This window comes from Amphibalanus amphitrite, unplaced genomic scaffold (genome assembly GCF_019059575.1).
Source record: "Amphibalanus amphitrite isolate SeventyFive unplaced genomic scaffold, NRLGWU_Aamphi_draft 000013F_arrow, whole genome shotgun sequence".
In the NCBI taxonomy this organism is placed as follows: Eukaryota; Metazoa; Arthropoda; class Thecostraca; order Balanomorpha; family Balanidae; genus Amphibalanus; species Amphibalanus amphitrite.
This window is the reverse complement of record NW_024881509.1, coordinates 538,004-564,600: the sequence shown is the minus strand read 5'-3', so window position 1 is coordinate 564,600 and position 26,597 is coordinate 538,004. Positions and strand designations below refer to the sequence as shown.

General features: G+C 49.3%; 1 protein-coding gene across 7 annotated transcripts in view; it reads left to right on the top strand.

Moving 5' to 3' along the window:
* The window catches only part of LOC122383683 (rho GTPase-activating protein 190-like), a 406,057-nt gene that overhangs the window by 160,904 nt on the left and 218,556 nt on the right, over positions 1-26,597 (top strand). For all 7 annotated transcript variants that reach the window (XM_043370373.1, XM_043370389.1, XM_043370415.1 and 4 more), the window contains exon 11: positions 10,546-10,774. In XM_043370373.1, the coding sequence (XP_043226308.1) occupies positions 10,546-10,774 (229 nt within the window). The remainder of the gene's footprint in view (positions 1-10,545; positions 10,775-26,597) is intronic.

Here is a 26,597-nt window from a genome sequence, read left to right as displayed (position 1 = left end):
GTCAAAATCCAAAAATTTCGAAAATCCGAGATAGCAGTTTTGTAGCGCCGTCTTTTCTCTACACAACCACATAAAGAACTTTAAAATTGCTTGTTAACTGTAGAATTGGTGAGCGTTTCAAGATGTCATGTTTTTTGCTCATTTTTACTCGAACATGACCTCAGTTTGACCTCAATAACTCCTGACCTGAGGTGACCTGTGACTTGAAATTTTGTGTGAAGGTGTCAAATTGATGTCCGGTAAGGTACCCAAAATTTGGCGGCGCTGCGCGCCGCCGTTTTCTCGCTATTTAAGAAAAACCACAGGGGGGCCAAAATGGCCCCCCCCATCAGGGCGCGGGTTAATACGCTGTCAAAGAATGGCTTTGAGGAACCTGATAGACAACTCCGCTTCTGCTGCGTTGTTTCAGACCAGAGCATTTGTCATTTTTCACATAGTAGTGCTTATTTTTCATATTTTCTTGAGTCAATGCTGTTGATGGCTGGCCACTGCGGGGGTGACCATTAATGATCTGTTGACCAAAATTGAACAGAGATGCCCAATTTTTGACGCTACTGTAAGAAAGACAAACCTCAACATGTGTTGGCACTAGCTTTTCGTGAATAACGTTTGGTGCATTTTTCTGCAATACATGAACCAAATCAGTGTTCTCTTCTGGGCGTCGCCCATTCTGACCGGGAATAGCAAACTATGTTACGATTAATTAGCAGCCTGAACCAATCGCAGGGCAGATTGGTTAATGGCGACGTAAGTGGACATCCCAATAACACATCATTGAGCACACCGCTTTGCAGGCCGAAATTCCAACTCCTTCATGGTTGGGCCGAGAACTTTTTGAACGCCCCTCGTATATTTGTATTAGATTTTGTTAAGTGTACGCCTCAATTGCGCAATGCGCGTTGCTACATGACCTCCAAAAGCCATCTGGGCCAATGTGCACGTGTGAATATTTGGTTCCGTTTCAATTTTTCAAATGTGATTGCCTCGGCTAGACCAGAACCCGATGATGTCGTAAGACGAAAGCTCGTTCTATATTTTCGGCCTATTTTGTTATGCAAAAATACATCTCACTGCCATGTTATTGGTCAATTTCATCACCATATTTAATTATTTCATCATGGCAAAACCGACCATTCAATACATCAACATTTCGATAAGGTATAACGCGTACGGCGCAACGCCACCAACACCCAACACCAACAAAAAATACAAATTTCTGAGTATGAGCGGCCGGGGCGCGGTGCTACGCGCCGCGGTTTTTTTATTCCCACGCAAAAAAAAACGCGACAGGATGGCAAAATTTGCCCCCCTCCCCACTGGGGCGAAGGTTAGTGGGATGCCGATCACGTGATCAGGTGTAAGCGGCACCTGATTGGTTGTTCGTTGTATGTGTGTGTGTGAGGTCGATGTCGTGTGTTGCTGGCATGGTGGGGTCAGTGTGCTTTCGGACTCGCTCCAATACAGTCTACAGACCGCAGCTCGCCTCTCAAGAGATCACCAGGGCAGGATCGACGACGACATCACATGGGGCAGCCGACAGGATTGTGGTCGAACGGTGTTGTGCAGTGAAGTGTTACATGCACGAGCGGTGGTGCATAATCCTGCACATCCCACCCGTCCTTACCTGGGAAGTCATCTTTTCATTCCTCCTCTTGGGGTGATTGAGGGTGGCGGCCGAGGGTCTCACCATTGAGACAGCCGGCAGCGACTCCGTCCAGTCAGCACTAGACAAAATTGAGTACCATCTGCGCCAGCAGCGCAGCATTGCTATCGACCGAGTGAAGTTCGAAGAGCGACGACAAGAACAGGATGAGTCCTTTGATTCATTCTTGGTTTCGGTGAAAGAGCTCGCCGCTGACGCGGAACTGTGCTCTTCATGCACAGATCAGCGGCTCACCACCAAGATCATGTCAGGGCTGTACAATCAGGAAACTCGACGGAAGCTCCTGGCCCTTCGCCCGTTCCCAACGCTAGATCAAGTCACAGACATCTGCCGTTCAGAGGAAGCCGCCCAGGTTAACGACCAAGCCTTACAAGACGTCATGAGCAGAGGCCAAAACGTCTTAAGCATTTCTCGTCGACCTGAGCCAGGCCAGCGAAGTCCTTCACGAGGTCGTGCAAGTCAGTCATGCGGACGCTGTGGTCGGGCCAATCACCCACAAGGGAACTGTCCTGCAGCAGGTCAACCCTGTTTCTTCTGTGGAGCCATCGGACACTTCGCTTCGGTTTGCCGCAAGAAGCGAGCGTCTCAGCAAGCACAGGCTGCCACAGAAAGCTCCACGAGATCACGCAGCAGACATCGCCGTGATACCAGCCGTGCTACTGCTGATGTGCCACAAGTATTCGTCAGTAGTCTGCATCACAGTCTGCAGGCTCCTAAGATCGCCATCAAGGTGGAGACATCAGACGGTACATTCATTGGTGACATCACTGCAACTCCAGACTCAGGTGCTGAAATCACGGTCATGAGCTCAGCCTCTGCACACAACCTAGGGATCTACGACAAGGAGCTGTCCAAGCCACCAAGTCTCAACATCACAGCTGCCAATGGACAGTCCATGCAATGTGTTGGCACCTTCAAGGCCATCCTTCGTTTGAATGAGAGAGCAGTTGAAGACACGGTTCACGTCTTCAAGGAAACGAGAGGGCTTCTGCTCGCATGGTACACAGCCAAGAATCTCGGAATCCTACCGGACCACTACCCACAGCCTATCCCGCTGCCTCGTGAACCCTCTGGGAAAAGGACGACCGATGTTTCTCCAGTCGAGTCAAAGACGTCCAGCGAGAAACAGGAGCGACAGAAGCAGCTCCGAGATGAGCTGCTCAAAGAATTTACAGACGTCTTCACATCCGACAGCAACCCGTCGCCGCTGAAGCCCATGACTGGCCCTCCGATGGTCATACACGTCAAGGAGGACGCCACACCGTTCGCGGTGCGCACGGCCCGACCTGTGCCGTTCGCGTGGAGAGACAACGTGAAGAGCCAGCTGGATGACATGGCTGCCCAAGGAATCATCGCACCGGTGGGCGAAGAGCCATCAGAGTGGTGTCATCCACTCGTTTTGGTAGCGAAGTCTGACGGTGGTGTAAGGATATGCGTCGATTACACCAAACTCAATCAGTTCGTGAAGAGACCGCTACATCCACTCCAGACTCCAAAAGAAGCTGTTTCGAGCATCCCCGCGCGATCAAAGATTTTCTCAACGCTGGATGCCAAATCCGGCTACTGGCAGCTCCCCTTGTCCGAGGATAGCCAGCATCTCACAACCTTCATCACTCCCTGGGGGCGCTTCAAATTCCTGAGAGCGCCCATGGGATTGGTATCGACAGGCGATGAGTACTGCAGACGCGGAGATGCTGCCCTTCAAGGACTGGATCACATCGTTAAGGTGGTGGATGACATCCTCTTGCACGACGAGACGTTCGAAGAGCACGCAGACCGTCTACGTGCTGTCCTGGGCCAGTGTCGACGGCACAACATCACTCTCAACGAAAAGAAGTTTTGTTGTGCGATGGAGGAAGTCCAGTACTGTGGCTTCAAACTGTCATCTGATGGAAGAGAAGTCGACCCTGGAAAAGTCACAGCGATCTCAGACTTTCCCAGCCCCACTAACATCACGGAGCTGAGATCGTTCATGGGTCTGGTGCAGCAGTTCGGCGACCTCTCCAGCGAGATCTCCTCGACAGCTGATGCACTTCGGGGCCTCCTGAAGCCGAGCAACGCGTTCGTATGGACACCAGATCACCAAGTGGCATTCAACAACGTCAAGAAGGCGCTTTCATCACCGCCCATTCTGGCTCACTACGACCCGCTACTTCCAACTGTCCTGCAAACTGATGCTGCTCGACTAAAGGGACTTGGGTATGCCCTTCTCCAGCAGCATGGTGACCACTGGCGTCTGGTCCAATGTGGTTCCAGGCTCATCTCGGATACAGAGTCTCGATATGCCATGGTGGAACTGGAGCTGCTGGCGGTGGTGTGGGCCCTCAAGAAGTGTCACATCTTCTTGCGGGGGCTGCCACACTTCACTGTCGTCACTGACCATCGGCCACTGATAACGATCATGAACGACTACACCCTGGACGCAGTCGAGAACCCGAGGCTACAACGGCTGAAAGAGAAGACCAGTCTCTACAACTTCACAGCGGTGTGGCAAAAAGGAAAGGAGCACGTCATTCCCGATGCGCTGTCACGTGCTCCTGTTGAAGAACCAACGCCTGAAGATGGACTGCTCATCCACTCTATTGAACACCACGTCCACTGCATGTCTATCGCTGTCATCAGTGAGGTCTCCAGCAAGCCTCCACATCTCCCAGACCCTCGACTCGACGAGTTGAGGACAGCACAGCAAGATGAAGTCTACCAGCAGCTCCTGCTCGCTGTCTCTAAGGGCTTCCCTTCTTCGAAAAACATGCTTCCCCGCCCTCTCCTTCCTTTTTGGAATGTTCGCCACGAACTTTCCTCGCATGATGGACTGGTCCTGAAAGGTTGTCGCATCCTCATCCCCCACGCCTCTCGGAAGAGTACCCTCGAGGCTCTCCACGATGCTCACCAGGGCATCGAGCGCTCCAAGAGACGAGCTCGCCAAACAGTCTGGTGGCCTGGCATAACCAGCGACATCGTCAACACAGTCGGCAACTGCGCCGCCTGTCAAGAACGCCGGTCCAGTCTTCCTCAAGAGCCGATGGCAACTGAACCTCTCCCATCAAGGATTTTCGAGGATGTCTCGTCCGACCTCTTCTCCCATGCTGGCAGAGACTACTTCGTCTACGTAGACAGGCTTTCTGGCTGGCCGATCATCCATCAACTCCCACGGGGCGACACGACAAGCCATCAAATCATCAAGGCTCTCCGAGAAGCCTTCGTCTCACTGGGGGTTCCCGTCAGGCTGCGAACAGACGGTGGTCCTCAGTACAAGAGCCGAGAAGTAGCCAACTTCCTCAAACGATGGGGTGTGCAACATGTCATCTCGACTCCGTACTACCCCCAGTCCAACGGTCACGCGGAGTCAGCAGTGAAACTGCTAAAGCACCTGGTCTCCAAGACAACTGAGGGTGGCTCGTTCAATGACATGTTCTATCGAGGACTTCTAGAACTGAGGAACACCCCTTGAGCCGATGGACGCTCGCCAGCACAGATGGTCTTCGGTCACCCTATTCGCTCCTGCGTTCCGGCTCATCACAGTACATTTGCTGCTCAATGGCAGCAGCATGCCGACGAGTGTGACTCCAAATCGGCCAAAGTCCTCGACCAGGCACAGAGACACTACAATTCTTCGGCACATACGTTGCCATCAATGAAGATTGGGGTGCACGTCAGGATACAAGATCCGATCAGCAAACGCTGGGACAAGCTCGGTACCATCGTCGGTGTCGGGTACCACAGGGACTACTTGGTCAAAACTCCGAGTGGCAGAGTCCTCTGGCGTAACAGGCGTTTCATCCGGTCATCGCTCCAGCTGCCACTGGAGGCGGCTGGGATGCCGTCAGCAGACCACCAAGGTCGCGGAGGACTACGGAGGACGCCATCAGAGGAACCGGCCACTGCGCCGCGACGCCGAGTCCGGTTTCAGCTGGAACCGGAGTCGGTTCTGCGCAGAGGCGCTCGTCAGAGACGGCCGCCAAACCGCCTGGGCTTCGACGACCACTGACTGCCTCGCCGGCAGTCCTGAAGAGGGGGGAGATGTTGTGAGCTGGCCCAGTCGGTGCGGCGGCATAGTATCCTGCCCCTGTCGGGTCGCAGTGCGGGCCGCAGCCGAGCCGTGCGGGCCGCGGCCGGGCCGTCCGGCCTGCCGCCGCGGGGCAGGCCGATCACGTGATCAGGTGTAAGCGGCACCTGATTGGTTGTTCGCTGTATGTGTGTGTGTGTGAGGTCGATGTCGTGTGTTGCTGGCATGGTGGGGTCAGTGTGCTTTCGGACTCGCTCCAATACAGTCTACAGACCGCAGCTCGCCTCTCAAGAGATCACCAGGGCAGGATCGACGACGACATCACAACATGTACGATAACCACGCAATGCATGGACAAGAACGCTTATAAAAATTCCAAACGGTTATGGAATAAAATAACATTTAAAAATTGTTAACATAGTTGGTGACCTGGCAAGAAATGCTTTTCCCTGTTTCACTAAACAATGGCGATGGGCCTGAAACCCCGGTCTGGCTCATTCGAACAACCGCGAATAGAAGTATAATTGGAAACCATAAATTGGAGCTAACGCCAGCTGTGGAGGGCTAAAACGATGGATGGCCGCTTTGCCCCGGGTGGCCGCTTTGTCCCACTCTCCCCTAAATATTCAAATGGTTGCTAAATTCTAATTCAGCTCCAATACCAGCCTAGAAGCATATACAACTCGAAAACGTGAACCGGGGTCATCAAAGGTCAGTGATGACCTGACCTCCAGGTGACCTTGAAACCCACACTAATGCATAGGAGCAACATCAAATCACATGTTTGAAAGCTTGAAACCACGAAAAGAATGCAAACGCGCGGTTAACCCACGCCCTGCTGGGGGGGGGGGGGGGTGTTTGAACACCCCCTTCTAACTCGGCTCCTGGGCCACGTAGCGATACGCGGAAGGCGGCGTTCGAAAGAGCGTCAAAAATAATGAGGAAAAAACTTCGGTCAATTTTTTGGTCAGGTCAAAGGTCAGGTCACCAGAGGTCATTGAAGGCAAAATTTCGCCGATTTCCAGGTCGAATGTCGACAATTTCCAAGAAGCCAACGCATAACTCGGGAACCAATAGAGCTACAGCGCCGCGGAAAAGTGCATTCGATAGCCCTATTAATGCCCTTTCTGAGTAATTTTCTTAGATTTGACCTAACGTCAACGGTTTTGCCTGCAGGGGACAAAAACTGCAAAAATAGCCGATTTTTTCGGAAACAGTTTTTCTGCAATAACTTTTGACCCAAGCCTTGTACGAGCTTACTTTTACCGGCATCGTGTTCCTCTCATCAAGACGCATCAGAATGAGCTATAACTTGACCTTGAAAGGTCAACTTGAAAATTTGACCTCAGGTCAAGGTCATGACCTGACCGGAAAGGGTCATGTTGCATATCAGTCGATCCGTGTCGTCGAGCTGAACACATCTAAGGCGTTTTCATCGCTCTAGCATGCCTCTATCAAAAGTTATTTGCGAAAAACTGTTAGATACCATTCGTGACCTAAGATGACCTCAGGGCATAAACAGGGGTCACGGACACCATTTTCATGTTCAGTGTGTCTAAACCACTTGTAATTCAGTGTTTGGGAGTGTTTATAATGTCTTTCGTCCAAAAGAGGCGCATTTCAATTTTCTCCCATTGACTTATAATGGGGAGGTCGCAAAATTGACCTGACCTTAGGTCATCGATATCAAAATTCTGAGATATACATTTTGTACATGCTATTGCTCTTAGCAATCGCTGAAAGTTTCAAAGCGATCAGTCACTCGGTGTAGCTATGACAGACATTGAAACTTTTTATGAGGTGAGGTCACTTCAAGTGACCTGGTGACCTGACCTTGAATGACCTTGGTCTGAAATTTTCACAACATGTGTAGAATCGATGTATGATAAGGTGTACCAAAAACGGCGGCGCTCCGCGCCGCCGTTTTTGAGATATTCGCGAAAAACCACAAGGGGGTGTTCAAGCACCCCCCCAGTAGGGCGCGGGTTAATGCGAGCCGACATACTCCGAATCGCGATTCCGGCTAAACATGGTCTCGAAAAGTAGGTCACAGCACACAGGTCAAAGGTCATTTGGGTCAGGGTCATGAAATTTTAGAGTTGGTGCAACATTGATCAACTCAAGGGTACTGAAAGCTTCTTCGCTATCGGCCGCTTTTTACGCGAGGTATTCGCGAAAAACCGATGGGGGTCCGTTCGATCCCCCCCCCTCATACGGGCGAAGGCTAATTTACTAATCCTTGCAGCTAGATATTACTTCTAAAAATCGATTGCGGGCTGTGTTTTTTTTTCAGACCAACGTTTGATGCTTTTTAGCGCGCCCCTCCCTCACGGTTCGTCGGAAACTCATTTCATCCACAAAAGAAACGAAATATACCATTCGAAAGCTGACGGCTAGCTGATTCCAAAAATGCATTTTTTATCGAAATCGTCCGATGGCCTTTTTCAAGAATTGCTTTTAAACGTAGGTAATAATTTTTTATTCAACGAGCTGTCCAGGACAGTATTGAAATCATAGGCATGTTTTTTCGTTTTCCAGTGAAAGCTGAATACCAAAGGAACAATATGCAGCAATAAAGCATTCTCAAATATGAATATGCGTCTCTCACAGCCGGCAACAAGGCGCAATCACACAACTGAGTGTCACGTTAGATCAAGCTCAGTCACACAGAAGCGTGAAATGACCCTTATTGACTCGCAGACCCGGCGCTAGGCCCGTCTGACCGGCCACGGAAGAAACGTTCTAGTCTCGTCCTGCTAAACAAGTGTTGTATTTGTTTGTTTAACGACCCATATCGCTATCAAAGTTATTCAGGATACGTGTGAAGACAGTTCATTGTTCTACAAGATTTACAACATGCTTTAATTTACATTTTCATATACAGGTTTTGCTCCGTCCCGCTGCGCGCAATGCCCGCGCATGGAAAGTTGGCGACTTCACTGTCAGAGGCCGCACCAGTGACAGCTGTTCGGCCCTGCCCGGTCAAAGGTTACCCTGCCCCACGGGGCGCTACCCCCACTCCAGCCCAGCTGAGGCAGGTACAACCTCTGACATCTCAGCGCGGTCAGCTTTCCTGATGCCTGGCTGATTTGAGCAAAGTAGACATGAAGAAATGCAAATTCATACATGATGTGAAAATGACAGCAATGAATCTTTGTCTCAGTTATCCTGAACAACATAGGTAGGTACCGACTTGAATCGTTAAACTAACAAATATGACGCCCGTTTCGCAAGGCGACAGTCGAACGCCTCTTCCGTGGCCGGTCAGACGGGCCTAGCGCCGGGTCTGCGCGTCGATAGGGGTCATTTCACGCCTTTGTGTGGCTTACTTTGATCCATCATGACACTGAGTTGTGTGATTGCGCCTTGTTGCCGGCTGTGAGAGACGCATATTGATATTTGAGTTTTTTTGTTGCTACATATTGTTCTTTTGGCATTCAGCTTTCACTGGAAAACGAAAAAACATGCCTTTGATTTTAAGAATGTCCTGGGCCCTGTTCAAGTGTCTGCGGCCGCCGCGGCTCCCGCGGCCAAAAAGGCGGAGCTTAGCTGGCGGCCAATCAGGCGAGAGCAGCATTCTGGGTAATGCGTAGCTCTTCCTGCGGCTCCCGCGGTCGCTCGGGAGCGACCGCAGGGAAACTTCGACATAAACTGCGCGCGTGAGACAAAACATTGCGGATTTCGCTCTTTGTTTCGGTTGATTTTATTATGTTGTTAAGGAATAATTGCTTCAAAAAGGTACTAATTGAAGTAATAAAGCCATTATAAAGCAATTACGCACAAAATTTTGATCAGCATCTCCATTCAAAACAACCGTGCCATTCTCGTCGCCGGCCGCAGCGGCCGCAGCCGCGAGGGTGTTCAACCTAACCGAAATTAGGCTCCGCCTCCCGGCCGCGGGAGCCGCGGCGGCCGCAGAGCACTTGAACAGGGCTCTGGACAGCTCGTTGAATAAAAAAATCACGTTTTTACAAAACGCGTTTAAAAAAAGACGCCATCGAACGATTTCGGTAAAAAAAACACACATTTTTGGAATCAGCTCACCGTCAGCTTTCGAATGGTATATTTCGTTTCTTTTGTGGATGAAATGACTTTCCGACGAACCGTGCCCTATAACCCGCGCCGGGCTGGGTAGTTGTTCGGACCCCCCCCCCCCTCCCCCTGCGGTTTTTCGTAGCGCCGTTGTTTTTAGCATACCTGTTGATGCGTCTTTTCCGCACATGTGAAAATTTCAGACCTAGGACGTTCAAGGTCAGGTCACCAGGTCACGTCAATTGACCTCATCTTGACAAAGTTAGAATGCTCGTCTTAGCTACACCGACTGAACAATCGCCTTGAAACTCTCAGCGATTGATAATAATAACACGGGAAGTTGAACGCGGGGCCTGGTTGCGGGGGGGGGGGGGGGGGGGTCCGGCTGCGGAGGCGGGGACCGCAATGTGACCGCCGTCTGTATGTCGGCCGGCCGCGGCCCGCAATATGACCGCCGTCTGTATGTCGGAGGCGGGGCCCGCAATATGACCGCCGTCTGTATGTCGGAGTCGGGGCCCGCAATATGACCGCCGTCTGTATGTCGGAGGCGGGGCCCGCAATATGACCGCCGTCTGTATGTCGGAGTCGGGGCCCGCAATATGACCGCCGTCTGTATGTCGGAGGCGGGGCCCGCAATATGACCGCCGTCTGTATGTCGGAGTCGGGGCCCGCAATATGACCGCCGTCTGTATGTCGGAGGCGGGGCCCGCAATATGACCGCCGTCTGTATGTCGGAGTCGGGGCCCGCAATATGACCGGCGACCGCCGTCTGTATGTCGGCCGGCCGCAGAGGCGGAGGCGGGGCCCGCAATATGACCGCCGTCTGTATGTCGGCCGGCCGCAGGCTGTCTCTGCGTTTTCTCCAACGCGGCGTCGTTCGAGTACCTGCGCCAGTCCGTAGAGAAGACACTACTCTCGAGTCTGCAGGAGGAGGAGGAGGAGGAGCAGGAGGAGGAGCAAGGACGGCCGCCATTCCAGGGCCTGCCGCTGGTGCTGGTACTGGCGGCCGACCCGCAGCTGGGCAGAGCAGAGCTGGCGCAGCTCCGCCAGGACGGCCGCAGCCTTGCCGACAGGTGAGCTGGACAGACGGACCGCACCGCACCGGACAGACGGACAGACAGACGGGCCCGCGGACCGGACAGACCGGGGGCAGCCTGGGGCAGAGATGCACGCGCTGACGCCGCACCCGTGGTCCGATTGCGCCCATCTTTTGATACGATGGTCCGCCCGCCACCGATTTCAACCTCCTACTCGACAACGCGACAACCTTATGAATTATAAGATGTCTGTGCGTCCATGCCCGCGTCTGTCAGGACTTATGTGTCTTATTGCGCCTGAAAGGCGCCGCGTGGCGACGTGAAATTTTGTGGGCACAATCTGTGGGTTGAGGCGACCTCTGTATTAAAATTTGGGCGTGATCGGACCAGGGGTGCGCCGTCAGCACGCGCTCGCGAGCGCCATAGGGTTAACACAGGAAACGGTCAAATCGACGATCGGGCGAAAACCGGCCTGCGGCGCCCGCTTCCCGGCTGTATAAATCGGCAACGGAGGGTCGCAGCGAGAAGCGGTTTACACCACTCGATAGAGGAGAGATGGGCCTAGCGTATTGACATGGTTTCATAGTATAGCACGCTTCACGTGCAAGACAGCACCCCCAGTTGTGAAAAAATGACCGATTTCGTGCATTGTGACGGGAAAATCGATGCCGCTGGAAAACGGCTTGACGGAATGAAATCGGTGTGGTGCCATTTTGCAGGCAAATGTACGTGTAATCAGAGGAAAGGAAATAAAAAGTGATGATCCGTACCCTTTCTTTAATAATGAAAAATTAATTGAAAAATTTGATTCGTAAAATTAATAATTGTATTTGTGTGTGCCGTTCACAAATACAATTAAGGGTAATGGAATGGCACGAATAGGAGCAGGACTAGAAGCACTTTTAAAGTCTAATTAAAAAAGAATATTTATTGGATCCAATTATTATGCGACCTGACATGAACCAGTGGTAGGTAGTGGTAGGGGTAGGGGTAGGGGTAGCGGTAGCGGTAGGGGTAGGGGTAGGGGTAGCGGTAGCGGTAGGGGTAGTGGTAGGGGTAGGGTAGGGGTAGGGGTAGTGGTAGGAGTAGTAGTAGGGGTAGGGGTAGTAGTAGGGGTAGGGGTAGTAGTAGGGGTAGGGGTAGTAGTAGGGGTAGTAGTAGGGGTAGTGGTAGTGGTAGGAGGTAGGGGTAGGGGTAGTGGTAGTGGTAGGAGTAGTGGTAGTGGTAGGGGTAGTAGTAGGGGTAGTAGTAGGAGTAGTAGTAGGGGTAGTGGTAGGGGCAGTGGTAGGGGTAGGAGTATGGGTAGTAGTAATGGTGTAGTGGTAGGGGTAGTAGTAGAGGTAGTAGTAGGGTAGTGGAAGGGGTAGTGGTAGGGGTAGGAGTATGGGTAGTAGTAGTGGTAAGGGTAGGGGACAGGGGTAGATGTAGTGGTAGTGGTAGGGGTAGGGATAGTGGTAGGGGTAGTGGTAGGGGTAGTGGTAGGGGTAGTGGTAGGGGTAGTGGTAGGGGTAGGGGTAGGGGTAGTGGTGGAGGCAAAAGTAGAACAGTGGCCCGGGCTGATCCCATCGGACGAGAGGTGACCTATGTGACCTGGCCTGACCCAAAGTGACCGGGGCTGACCCCTTTGACCCGTCTTGACCCCGTATCAGCCAAATGGTATCCAACACAGCCCTCAGAACAGTTCTTTTTTAAATTCTCTTCACATTTCCGTCCATATCTATGCTTCTAGACGACACATCGATTTGAATCGACCACCATTCGAAAGCAAATTGGCTGGTGCCGCAATTTTTTCCTACCACGCAGCAAAGCAAGTGGCGCAGCCGCTTGTCTACCTTTACTATTTGAACAGAATCCGTCTGTGAGTCTGTTTGTGTGTCCGCACATCGTGTAGTGGGTACAATTAACCCCGCGTACAGGGCAGACGGTACGGCGTAGGGGGTTGAAATTTGCACACCTTATAGGTGACAGAACGGGTCAGCGCCTTTTCTAGGTTCCGACTCGCTGGGGTGCACGGTTCGCGCGTGGGGCGCGCTGGAAGAACGCCAATGAAATTTTGATCGGTTCGTAGATCTTCATTGAGAGCCGGGGTCGACAAACTTTGTGAGCTAAATGCATGCCGATCGGTGGCGGGTGCCTTGCATTGGCGGATAGGCAGGTTTTAATTTGAATAAAAAGTGTCGAGAGAATGTGTTGGTTTTTTCAATGGGAACAATTTGTGATACGATTATACAAATGCACCGCGTTTGCCGTTATGCGCCACATATGTCCGAAGGCTTCATTTTCGTCGCAAATTGCACAGTTTTGTCAAATATGGTCCGATATGGGTGCAATTTGGTGCAAGGGTGCATGCTCAAACAACAGGTACAGATGCGCCGCATTTGCCGCAATGCGGCACATTTGCCAGAAAGCGCCATTTCCGACAAAATCGAGTAAGGGTAATGGAATGGCACGAATAGGGGCAGGGCTGGGAACACTTAGTCTGATATTTTAGTACTGATTGGATCCAATTATTCTGTGACCTGACATGACCCAGCGGTGTTGCTAGGGGTAGGGGTAGTGGTAGGGTAGTGGTAGGGGTAGTGGTAGGGGTAGTGTAGTGGCAGGGGTAGGGGTAGTGGTAAGAGTAGTAGTAGGGGTAGTGGTAGGGGTAGTAGTAGGGGTAGTAGTAGGGGTAGTGGTAGGGGTAGTGGTAGGGGTAGGGGTAGTGGGAAGGGTAGGAGTATGGGTAGTAGTAGTGGTAGGTGTAGGGGTAGATGTAGTGGTAGGGGTAGGGGTAGTGGTAGGGGTAGTGGTAGGGGTAGGGGTAGTGGGAGGGGTAGTGGTAGGGGTAGGGGTAGTGGTAGGGGTAGGGGTAGTGGTGGAGGCAAAAGCAGAACAGTGGCCCGGGCTGATCCCAGCGGACGAGAGGTGACATATGAGACCTGGCCTGACCCAAAGCGACCGGGGCTGACCCCTTTGACCTGTCTTGACCCTGTATCACCCAAATTTCATCCAACAACGCCCTCAGAACAGTTCTCATTTAAATTCTCTTCACATTTCCGTCCATATCTATGCTTCTAGACGACACATCGACATGAATCAAACACCATTCGAAAGCAAATTGGCTGGTGCCGCAATTTTTTTCCTACCACGCAGCAAAGCAAGTGGCGCAGCCGCTTGTCTAACTTACTATTCAAACAGAATCCGTCTGTCTGTGAGTTTGTGAGTGTGTGTGTCCGCCACGCCGTGTAGTGGGTTCAATTTGTTACGGCTACATGGCAGACGGTACGGGGTAGGAGGTTGAAATTTGCACACCTTCTAGGTGACAGAGCGGGTCAACGCCTTTTCTAGGTTTCGACTCGCTGGGGTGCATGGTTGGCACGTGGCGCGCGCTGGAACAACGCCAATGAAATTTTGATCGGTTCGTAGATCTTCATTGAGAGCCGGGGTCGACAAACTTTGTGAACTAAATGCATGCGGATCGGTGGCGGGTGCCTCGCATTGGCGGATGGTTAATTTGAATAAAAAGTGGCTAGAGAATGTGTTGATTTTCATTCAATGAGAACAGTTTGTGATACGAGTTTACAAATGCATCGCGTTTGCCGCAATGCGCCACAATTATCTCAGGGCGTCATTTTTGCCGCAAATCGCACAGTTTTGTCAAATATGGTCCGATACGGGTGCAATTTGGTGCAAGGGTGCATGCTCAATCACCGGTTGAAAATGCGCCACGTTTGCCGCAATGCGCCACATTTGTCGCAAAGCGCCATTTCCGACAAATACGATTAAGCGTAATGGAATGGCACGATTAGGAGCAGGGCTAGGAGCACTTTTAAAGTCTGATTTAAAAAATATTTATTGGATCCAATTATTATGTGACCTGACATTACCCAGCGGTATTGGTAGGGGTAGGGGTATGGGTAGTGGTAGTGGTAGGAGGTAGGGGTAGGGGTAGTGGTAGGAGTAGTAGTAGGGGTAGGGGTAGGGGTAGTGGTAGGAGTAGTAGTAGGGGTAGGGGTAGTGGTAGGGGTAGTAGTAGTGGTAGGGGTAGTAGTAGGGGTAGTAGTAGGGGTAGTAGTGGGGGTAGTAGTAGGGGTAGTGGTAGGGGTAAGAGTATGGGTAGTAGTAGTGGTAGGGGTAGGGGTAGTGGTAGTGGTAGATGCAGTGGTAGGGGTAGGGGTAGTGTTAGGGGCAGTGGTAGGGGTAGGGGTAGGGGTAGTGGTTGGGGAAGGGGTAGTGGTGGAGGCAAAAGTTGAACAGTGGCCCGGGCTGATCCCATCGGACGAGAGGTGACCTTTGTGACCTGGCCTCACCCAAAGTGACCGGGGCTGACCCCTTTGACCCGTCTTGACCCCGTTTCAGCCAAATTTCATCCAACAAAGGCCTCAGAACAGTCCTTTTTTAAATTCTCTTCACATTTCCGTCCATATCTATGCTTCTAGACGACACATCGATTTGAAACACCATTCGAAACCAAATTGGCTAGTGCCGCAATTTTTTCCTACCACGCAGCAAAGCAAGTGGCGCAGCCGCTTGTCTATCTTACTATTTCAACAGGATCCGTCTGTTTGTCTGTCTGTTTGTCCGCCACGCCGTGTAGTGGGTTCAATTCCACTCGCCTACAGGGCAGACGGTACGGCGCAGGGGGCTGAAATTTGCACACCTTATAGGTGAAAGAGCGGGTCAACGCCTTTTCTAGGTTTCGACTCGCTGGGGTGCACGGTTGGCACGTGACGCGCGCCGGAAGAACGCCAATGAAATTTTGATCGGTTCGTAGATCTTCATTGAGAGCCGGGGTCGACAAACTTTGTGAACTAAATGCATGCCGATCGGCGGCGGGTGCCTCGCATTGGCGGATGGGCAAGTTTTAATTTGAATAAAAAGTGGCGAGAGAATGTGTTTATTTTCGTTCAATGGGAAGAGTTTGTGATAGAAGTATAAAAACGCACCGCGTTTGCCGCAATGCGTCACATTGGTCACAAGGCGCCATTTTTGCCGCAGCTCGCACAGTTTTGTCAAATATGGCCCGATAAGGGTACAATTTGGTGCAAGGGTGCATGCTCAAACAACAGGTACAGATGCGCCGCATTTGCCGCAATGCGACACATTTGCCACAAAGCGCCATTTCCGACAAAATCGAGTAAGGGTAATGGAATGGTACGAACAGGGACAGGGCTGGGAACACTTTAAGTTTGATATTTTAGTAATGTGAACAAAATGTGAACAAGCCAAATTGCTTAATATTTTTACTTTGACCTGACCCGCGACGTCATCGGTGACCTGGAGGTCAATGAAATTAGGTCTCTTTCGACAGTTTTTCCGGGTCTATCAGACGCCTTTTGAATTTTGACGATCGGCTCAGTACAGGGTGTCTCAAAAAAAGTGTCACGGTTTTGAACATCTCCCATTTCCTAACTACATCACCTACATCGTTCAAATTTTCCAGATTTAGTGGCAATATTATGACATTTTGTGTGGCAGAATTTCAAGTTCCTAAGCAAAATGGTTTTCACACCAGAACAAAAAATAAAAAAACTCAATTTTGGGCGCTACGTTAGGCGGCACGGGTGGACATCGATAGCAGCGCCTCTAGCGGTCACTAGGGAAAGCTGGGCTGTAGGCGACGAAATACCGGCTGAGTTGTTACACGTTGAATAGGTTTATAGACATCCGTCTTGTAAAAAAGTGGAACTTTTGCCTTCAATATTTCTAGAGGCAATTTTAGAAGTGATCTTCACATCTTGCAAAACCGTTTAGATTATTGTATTCACTCCAAGCCTTCCTTATTGTTCTTGATGATGCTGGAACTATTTATAATTAGTGTTAATCTAGCTTAGTAACGTAAGATATTGTGCAAACGATGGAAAAACATAAAAGGAAGATTTTAAATGCAATTTTATTTAATAATTGATGGTAGAATCTTTACACAGCAAGGAAAAGTTGCATGCTAACTGATAATTTAAAGCTCTTGGGGCCAGATGTTTTCTTCTTTCCTTACGTCGCCCCAATGGCCGCGAATACACTTGTGATAACGCCTATCGATAGGAGATGGTATACGTCACAGTCTGCCGACGATTTCGGTAAGACTCCGGCTTTGGCTTGTTGCATCCAGCAACATGCTCGTCAGTAATTATCTACAACTATTAGAGACCAAAAACGTCACGCAAAACAGACAATGGAACTGCAATCACCCATTAGCCTCAGAACAGCGCCGCTGCCATGCCTGACTCTTCCGTCAAAAGCTGCAGTCGCTGACACCGTGCAAAGGACTTGTGACACACTGCCACATTGCGCACACCCAGAAGCTGTGCACGTTTGAGAAGGAATTTTAAAACTGTCCATCAGCTATCCTTTCTTCTCTTTATGTGTTTCGGAACAAAACCGAGTAGTGGATTTTGCCATCAAAGATGAAGCCGTCGACTGTCGAGGCATCCGATCCGATTTAAGTTCCGAAGAGATCCGAAGTTCCGAAGTTAAGATCCGAAGTTCCGATTTAAAAACAAAACCTGTGTCATAATCTCGTCTGTTTCACCACTGCTCTGTAGTATCTGGGCCCATGCTGACAGTGCCTGGTCCCAGAACATCGGGAGATGTCTCCGTCGGATTTGCAAGACGCCAATGTTACATTGAAAGATATTTAACCTGTCGCTGACCTGAAGGTACTCATTTACAAATAATTTCCAGCTCGATTCTTTCGGGTCCAACCAACGTTTGATCCATGCTACTTTAAGTGCGTTTGCGAACGATTCAACGTCTGGCGCCCCAATGCCACCTTCTAAGAACTGTCTCTTTGCTATTCCACGTTTTATTTTATCCTTCTTTCCCCATATGAATTTAAATAACAACGATTCCAACTTTCTTATGTAGGCCTTATCAGGATTCTCAATTACAGCGAAAACGTGGACAAATTTAGAGAGCAAGAGTGATTTCACTAGAATTACTCTGCCAAGTGGCGTTAGACTCCTTTGTACCCATGGGGACATGGCCTTCTCTATTTCTTCAAGCTTACAACTATAATTTATATCTCTTGTACTTTGACTATCGGGAAGTATTTTGACACCGAGCAGTTCTAAAGGCTCTCCTATTTTTAACCATTTCAGATTTAACTCCTGACAAATCGGGGCACCCCGATGCCTTGTAACACCCATCCATGAACAGATCGTCTTTCCCATATTAAGCTGTAGACCTGAGACCACCCTGAATTCATTCAACACATTTACTGCATGCCTTAAGGAGCTTTCCGATCCATCTAAGATCAGAGTTAGATCGTCTGCATATGCCGACAATTTTATTTCTCTTCCGGAAGTTGTTATCCCTTTAATCCGCTCAGCTGCACGGATTTTTCTCAAAAGCGGTTCGATGCACAACAACCATATCAAGCAGCTCAAAGGGCATCCTTGTCTTATACCGCGCTCTATTTGAAAATTCGATGATAGAAAGTTGTTCACGTTTACTCTACTGTTACTATACGAAGTGGTTGGATAAATCATAGCTATCCATCTTTGAAAAGTTTCTCCAAATCCATACGCTCGAATTACTTCATTCAAGTAGTCCCAGCTTATAGAATCATAGGCCTTCAAAAAATCACATTGCATTAGCAACGCTTTAATTTTCTTTCTTTTTGCATATTCCATTAAATCCATAATCAGTCTTATGTTTTCTCCGATATAGCGTCCTTTCATGAACCCAGTCTGGTCAGAGTGGATCAAGTCACCTATTACTTTCTTTAAGCGTAGCGCCATAGCTTTTGCAAGAATTTTGTACGGTACTGGCAGTAAGCTTATTGGCCTTAAGTTTTCCACACACCTTTTATCTTTGCCTTTCTTTGGGATTAGCGTTATTATACTTCCGGAAAAAGAGTCTGGTAATGTACCGCGTTCATAAATTTCAGCTATCAGCGCGAGCAGCAACGGACAGAAAATGTCCCAAAAAGTTTTAAAAAATTCAACTGTCCAACCGCAAGGACCAGGCGCTGTATTTAACTTCATAGAGGAGAGCGCAGCCGTCAACTCCGCCTCTGTAAACCGCATGTCACATTCCTCTCTTTGTGCTTCCGTAATTGCATCGATCGACTCTAAAAAAGAAACGGTTTCTCTTTCTGGCCTCGGCACACGTTTATAAAGCTTGCCATAAAAGGCGGTGCATTCGTTCAACATCTGATCTGCGCTGTCAGACAGTTCTCCAGTATCTCTTACATGATGTAAGAACAAAGATGGTATAGAGCGTGACCTCGCTTTACGTTGTTCTAGTGAAAAGAAATAAGCCGAGCTCTTTTCGGCATACGCTGCCCAATTGACTTTGCATCTGAACATGTTCGCTTTTGTTCTAAGCTCTATTATCTCGTTTCTCTCTTCTATAGCTCCTTGCAGTTGCTCATCATTTTCGTTTGCATCACTTTTAACAGAAATTATATTTTCTAGCCTTTTCAGCCGTTCCTCTCTTAGTCGTTTCTTCCGTGACGCGTACTGAATTACCTTACCACGTGTCATGCAAAGCACTGTATCAAAAAGAAGCGTACGGGATATTTCATTTGTATCGTTCTCTCTTAAGGCTTCTCGAATGAAAACGCTTGTCTCGTCGACAAAAGCTTCGTCTGTCAGTAACGAATTATTAAATTTCCAATACCCTGGACCTCTGGTTTGACTCATGGGGCAAACTGTCAGCTGCACAGCCCGATGATCAGCTAGGAAAGGTGGCAATATGCTGCATTTAACATGCGCTTCTGGCAAACATAAATTTTCTGATATAAAAAAAAATAATCTAATCGAGATCTAGAAGACCCCCTTGAAAATGTAAATTGCGCGGCAGTAGGATGCAGTTTGCGCCATATATCAACAAGACTGAACTCATCTAAAGTCTCTCTCAGAGCTCTACTTCTTAGCCGACAGTAGTCTCGGACCGTTCTCTGATTTTGCCCATCTCGGTCCAGATTCGGATCTAACGTTACATTGAAATCTCCTGCAATAACTATATTATCCACCTGCATTTCAGTCAACCAGTTGTTCGCGAGCATGATTGATTCGATCTCGTCTGTGTTTGGACAATAAATATTTCCGATCAAAATCGATTTGCCTTCAAATATCCCTTTAATGAATAGGGCTCTGCCCTGATCATCTCTTCGAATTTCTTTTATCTCAAGATCAAGACCTCGCCGCATGAGTATGCAAACACCCCTACTGTTACTAGTACCGTTAGAGAAGTAACTATCTCCACCCCATTCATGCGACAGAATGTGCTGCATCGAATCAGAACAGTGCGTCTCCTGTAATAAAGCCACATCGCAACGCCGAGCCTTCAGCCAAGTGAATACTTTACGCCTTTTGGGCACCATTGCATCGTTACTGGCCAAACCGTTAACGTTAAATGTTATAACGTTTAGCATCTTAGTTTTTTCTTTCTTTTTTTTTAGTTTTTTTGTTACCACCGCTCCTCTCCTACCTATACATAAACTTTTTCTCTTGGTATAAGCACTCATACCCACGCCATACATGTCACCATACATTTGCACTTTTCTAATGTTCACTCGTATACACAATCTTAACACTACATCATAGCTAACGCGCGCACTTATGCACACGCAACACACGTTTACTGCGCTGAGTACCTTATATCTAAAGCGCGGCACATCGTGGCATACAGTTGTTTGGTCAGTGACACTACATGCCATATCGCCACTGGTTCCCTCCTTAGTCGGTATGTACACCTGCATAACTGCGACTTTTGCACGTTTACCTCTACTCGCTCCCCCTCTAGTCTACTTTACTGTGTCCCCCTCGCACGAATTTGCGAATATCGCCACCGAAGCGGTGACGTGCCCCAGACGCCGACGCCATCACATCGCGGCTACCTCCTACCCGACCCGCCGAAGTCCCCCCGCCAGCGGCCGCTCGACCTCTACCTTTGCCCGGTGCAGAAGTTGCGCTGTCACCGGTACCGCAGCCGCCGTCACTCTCGGAAACACCAGGCTGAGGACCGGTCCCCGCCGCGGCGTCGGAGCCAGCTCCCGTGGCGGTGGAGCCGATCGCCGCCGGATCCGGGCCGGTCTCCGCGGCGGCGGAAACCGCCGGGAGAGTCGCCGCGGCCGGGAGACCACGGTCCAACGGAGCAGAAACGACTTGCGTCCAGGTCCGCTCTTCTCCTATTTCTCTGCTGCCACCGTCTGCGTACATGTGCTGCAGCTGCTCTGTGTTGACATCCTGCGGGCTGCGGCTCAGCGTTCGCCGCCGTGCCGCTGATCGCGGGGCTGAGTCTCCGAGACGCGCCACTGTCGCTCCCCCTGGGTCAGCCGAGTCTCTACCTTCCACCACAGGTGTCGCCTCAGCCGCTCCCGGTGAGACCCGCGGAGACTGACGTGGTGAATGTGATGCTTCGATCCTCTGGTTGGCAGACTGTTCGGCCAGGTGCCTCCACAGCCGCTCCAGCGCCGCCTCCGACCTCACCGGACGCGGCCGGTCGTGCTGGCTGGTGACTACGAACACGGTGCCCTCCCTGGTGAACACCGTGCTAATCAGGCTGTTCCGCTTCAGCTTCATCAGCTCGTTGAACAGCCACTGCCTGAATGGGGTGAGGCGCTCCCTGATGTAGAGGCCCGTGCCTCTCAGTCTCGTCTTGTTGCGCACTAGGAAGAATCTGTCCGAACCAGCTGCCACTGTGGTGAAGTGCACCCGGATCTGACGTTCATCGCGCTGCACCTCTCCGATCTGACTCATGTCCAGGTCATAGTTCATGAGGCTCTGGATCAAGTCTCGGAGTTGGCGGGCTGTGTCCTCGCCTCTGCTGGAGCGTGGTACTCGGGCGGTCGCCGGTCCGCTGAACACCAGCCAGCCGTGCATCTCCCTCTGCTGCAGCTGATCCAGCTGCTCCTCCATCACCGCCAGGCGCTCGGCTTGGTGGCGGTAGTTTTTATCTGCCTGCTGGGCTCGCTGCTCCACCTCTCCAAGCCTTTTCGCCAGAGTTTCGTTCGTGGTGAGCGCGAAGCTGAGAGAGGTTTCTAGGGCAGTCATCCGCTCATCGTTGTGGCGCCGTATCTCCTCCGCTAATGACTTGCTGTTGCGAGCGTTCTCCGAGCGGATGAACTCTTTCAGGTCCGTGATGACATCCACATCACCGTCTCCGTCCTGCCCCGCCTGGCTGCTGCCATCATCGTCCACATCGGTGGTGCGGGGGTTTTTTCCACCGTCCTTGTGAAGTGGGCTGACGGTTTTCCGCTTGTTTCTTCCCATGGTGGCGCGGTGAAGAAACTCAGCTTCTCGGACTGGCCGGAAGGTGTCACTACCGTCACCCCGGCTCTGCTGACGTGACCGGGCGGCTTGATGGCGAGGTCCAGCTTGAGTGGGTGTTTGCTAGATGTCACCACCGTCGCCCCTGTCTGTCGTGACCTCCGGGCTGCCAGACGTGTCAGACGAGACAAAACCGGCGCACCCAGTGAGAATAATCACGGTGATTTTTAATCAATGCCTTTCAAATTCACAACTTGAAAATGATATCCACGCCGGTGTTAGGGCGTTAAGTACCTCTTGAAGATACTTTCGCTCCGGTACTCACGCTACTTCCGCTGGAATATCTAAAAAACAGACGGAGCTCACACCACCAGCTGACCGTGAATATGGCAGCACTCTGAATCCGTCTATCCTTTCTTGATGTCCACTGAAAATTTCAAGTTTCTGTGATTTTTGGTTTCGGAGATATGACCTTGTTTTTCAGGTCATGTCATGACCCAAATGGCCAATTCTCAACATCTTGCGTTTGCCATGGGCCTTGTGAGCTTTTGACACCCTGATTTCGGCCTTTTTTGCCAGTCTTACCTCCCACCTATCATGGAACATGTTGTTCGACGATGTACAGGGGTCAAGGTCAGGGTCAAGGTCAACCTAGGTCATCTAAGATAATTGCGTTTTAGGCAAGCTGAATTTACTTTTTGTGAAGTTTTTTGACTGCATTTTTGGTAAAAGCTTCTCAGAACATGATTTCATGTGATATGGACCCAAAAACAATCGGTGCACACATCAGTATACACACAGACACACACAGACATACAAACACATGTAATTGACCTTGACCTAACTTGACCTGAAATGACCTCAGCAGCAAAATTCTGGTCGGATAGTGTGACAAAGAGGTTCTAGCTGGCTTGGCACCAGAAAACAGCATCGTCATCGGTATTTGATAAGCAGCGCACTTGATATCCAACGGTGACCCAAAACAGCAACATTTTTTAGTTTGACCTGACCTGGAAGGTCAATGCCTGACCTGAGAAGGTAAAACTGGGTATCATTGGATTCGTCTCTTCCCAAAGAATCTTTTTGGTCTTTACTGCTAAGCTCTATCTCCAACAGGAACGGAATGGCGCGGGGGGGGGTGGCAACCATCCCCCCATGTGCGTTCTAGGATGGGAAAATGGCATGTGCGGGCGAGGGTTAAGGATCGACGGCAAGCTGTGACGTATCTTCTCCTACAGCACGAAAATTGATTTTTTTATTTTTTTTTTGTTCTAGTGTAAAAACTATTCTGCCTAGGAACTTGTAATTTTACAGAGGTGGGCATCGCTACCGAAATTTGGAAGCCGCTACCGCTACGTTCCGCAACCAGAGGTACCCAAAGCGCAATCGCAACTCCGAAACTATTTTTCAGATCTTGAAACCGCAACTCGCAACTCCGCAACTCCGCAACTCCGCTACCCATCTCTATTAGGTACAGGGACCCGCAGTTGCTTCTGTACACACTAGTATTCCAGCGTATTCTTTGCCTGTGACACCGTTGGAGGCGAATTGGGAAATGATTGCATGCTTATTAAAACCACCATCTGAAGGGCTTTAAACTGATGTGCTGCTCTTCTAATTCAGTGAACTTTTTATGGCTATATCAGCAAAACATTGTTTTCAGCGCTTTTTCCTGCCCCATTCCTTCTGAAACCTGGAACCGCTTATTCCATTTACTCCTGCCATCTGACGATGGTCGTGCTGACTACTAGTTCCGGCGCTAGTTACTGCTCCAGTTTTGCACCCGGCACAAACTCAGGCGGCACCGGGCCGTGGCTCTGAGTGTCGGACCGAGCCGACTGCCTGGGGCGCGGTTAGATCGGACGCCCTGCTGGGGAAGGGGACGGGAGTGAGGGGGAGGGGAGGAGGTGGTCACGTGGTCCGTCCAAGCTCGCAGACGACCTGCCCTGCGCCCAGCCATGTTCCGTGATCCAAAATGGCACGAGAGCTGTGGAATGCCTGGAGGAGACGCTTCGAAAGCGAACTTCAGCAGCACTAATTTACCATATTCTGTGAAGATAAATGAATATTAAATGCAGAAAAATTGTATGCCCAAGCTGTATAAGCTGTATCTTTTTAAAAGTTGTAAATAGGAGTATTTTTAGGGACTTATAGGTTTCGTATACACAGTGAATTGTGTTACATTAACCCTCGCCCTGGCAGGGCATTTTTCATAACACGGCCTGGCAGGGGGGGGGGGTCGATGCGACCCCCCCCTCGCGATTGGCTCCTATGGCACCTAGAAACACCAAATTTGGTAGGTAGGTGGGCCCCATGGATTTCTCGCCCCTGTGCAAATTTGGTTGCTCTAGGTCAATATTTAGGGGGGTTTTGGGGGGTATAAATGTAAAAATTTCGCTAAAAACAGGTCAAAAGTTTTTCGCTTATAACTTTTGATCTAATTAAGATAGAGCAAAAAGAAAAGCACCAGTGAACTCAGCACGTCAAGGCGCGTCGAATGATATACTTTTTAGCTTGCTTAAGTGTACTTAAAGTTTTTCTTAAATTTTAAGTAAACTTAAATTAATAAATTAAGTTAAAGTTGACCAAATTGCATCATATTGCATATCATTCAATTCGGCTGATCACCAGGAACACAATGATACCATTTTTGAAGCTCTAGCGTCATTATGTGCCAAGTTATTGGCAAAAACGTCATTTGACCTCAGTTGACCTCATTTGACCTGACCCATGGATAAGTACACCAAACAAAGAAGCACCAAGTGACCTGCTGTTAAGTACTGTGGTTTCAAAGCACAAAAGTGATAAAACGAAGCGGATATCTCCAGTATTTTCCGAATTTAGTATTTTCCCATAGGCTTAACATTACGACGTAATGACCTCTAACTGACCTCAGGTCAGTGACCTCAAAAAACCCGAACTATATGTTATACAACTCGGTGAACTTAGCACATCCTAAAAGTTTGAAGGAAATCAGTGCAAAACTGTGAGTTGGACAGGTGCAAAAAGAAAATTGAAATTTGACCATGACCTTGTACCGGTTTTTCTGACCTGGTGACCTGACCCAAGGTCACCCGGACCTGAAATTTTTCAGGTCATATGTAACAAGGTTGCCCCATAGGCTGTGCCAAATTTGGCGGCGCTGCGCGCCGCCGTTTTTACGCTATCTTCGAAAAACCTTAGGGGGGGGGGTCGCATCGACCCCCCCCCTGCCAGGGCGAGGGTTAAGTCGTTTCGCTGTTATGGTTACTAACTGAAGAGTTATCCCTTTTTCTCACAGGGAATGACAATACAATAACAATACGAATAAAACCAGACGTTTCGCACAAAAAAGTGCCTCCGTCAGTGGCAAGAAATAAGTAATGAGGCATACATGTTTTCTTTCGATAAAATCGATGAAGTAGTTATCTTTATTTTTTTTAAGATATATTTTCAGCAGTTTTTTAAGCACATTATGGAAGCTTATAAACATTTGTGTATTTTATCGGCAACCCGGCTGTCCAGACCGAGATGGTGCCGCATTTAGTTCTCATCGATGTTAAACCATATACACTTATTTTTCTCCACTGACGAAGGCACGTTGTTGTCCGAAACGTTTGGTTTTATTCGCATTGTTTTTATATTGTCATTGTCCGTGAGAAAAACATTATCATATGGACTGGTTTCAGTTCATGTAGAAATTGTTGCACATTCATCAACACAGATAAAATGAATATTAGCCCTCACCACACATATAAGTGGAGGTAAGTAGACCACGACCCCCCACTGGCAAAGCGAAGAATTGCGACGATTCTTTGGTGCCCTGGAGTTAATCAATTTTACAACTTCCCGGAAAATCAAATAGCCCTTATCATTTTTTGCATCTTGTCTGAGAATTTTACATCCCTGAACCAAATTACCACCTGTGATTATTTTTCTCAAGATCATGTCAGGCCAGAATAGCAATTGAAAGTCAGCGCACATCTTCTGTGTGTGTTTCCATAGTCGTTTCGTGATTAGCAACGTGACAACATGTGAAATATACTAGCTAGTATTTGTCTTATTGATTGTTGTGGGTGCCAAGGTCACGTGAAACTCAGGTCTAGGTCATTTACTTGAAATGATCTCGGTTAACTTCCTTAACCCTCGCCCCGTTGGGGGGGGGGCCATTTTGGCCCCCCCCCCTGTGGTTTTCCCTGAATAGCAAGAAAACGGCGGCGCGCAGCGCCGCCAAATTTTCAGTACCTTCCCGGGCATCAATTTGACACCTTCACACCAAATTTCAAGTCTTAGGTCACCTTAGGTCAGGAGTTATTGAGGTCAAACTGAGGTCATGTTCGAAAAAACATGCAATCTTGAAACGTTCACCAAATCTACAGTTATCAAGCAATTTCAAAGTTCTTTATATGGTCTGGTAGACAAAAAGCGGCGCTACAAAACTGCTATCTCGGATTTTCAAAATGTTTGGTTTTTGACAAAAAAAAATCAAAAAATTGATTTTTTTAGAAAAACTTTGAAAAAATCAAAAATTTTCAGAATTTCGAAAAAACCGGAATACATGTGATAGTCCCAGCGCTCTTCTATACATACCAAATTTCAAATCGATATCTCGTTTTTTGGCCAAGTTATAGCGAAAAAAAACTGTTCAAAAATGATGACGTCAAATTTTTGAACTCAATTTT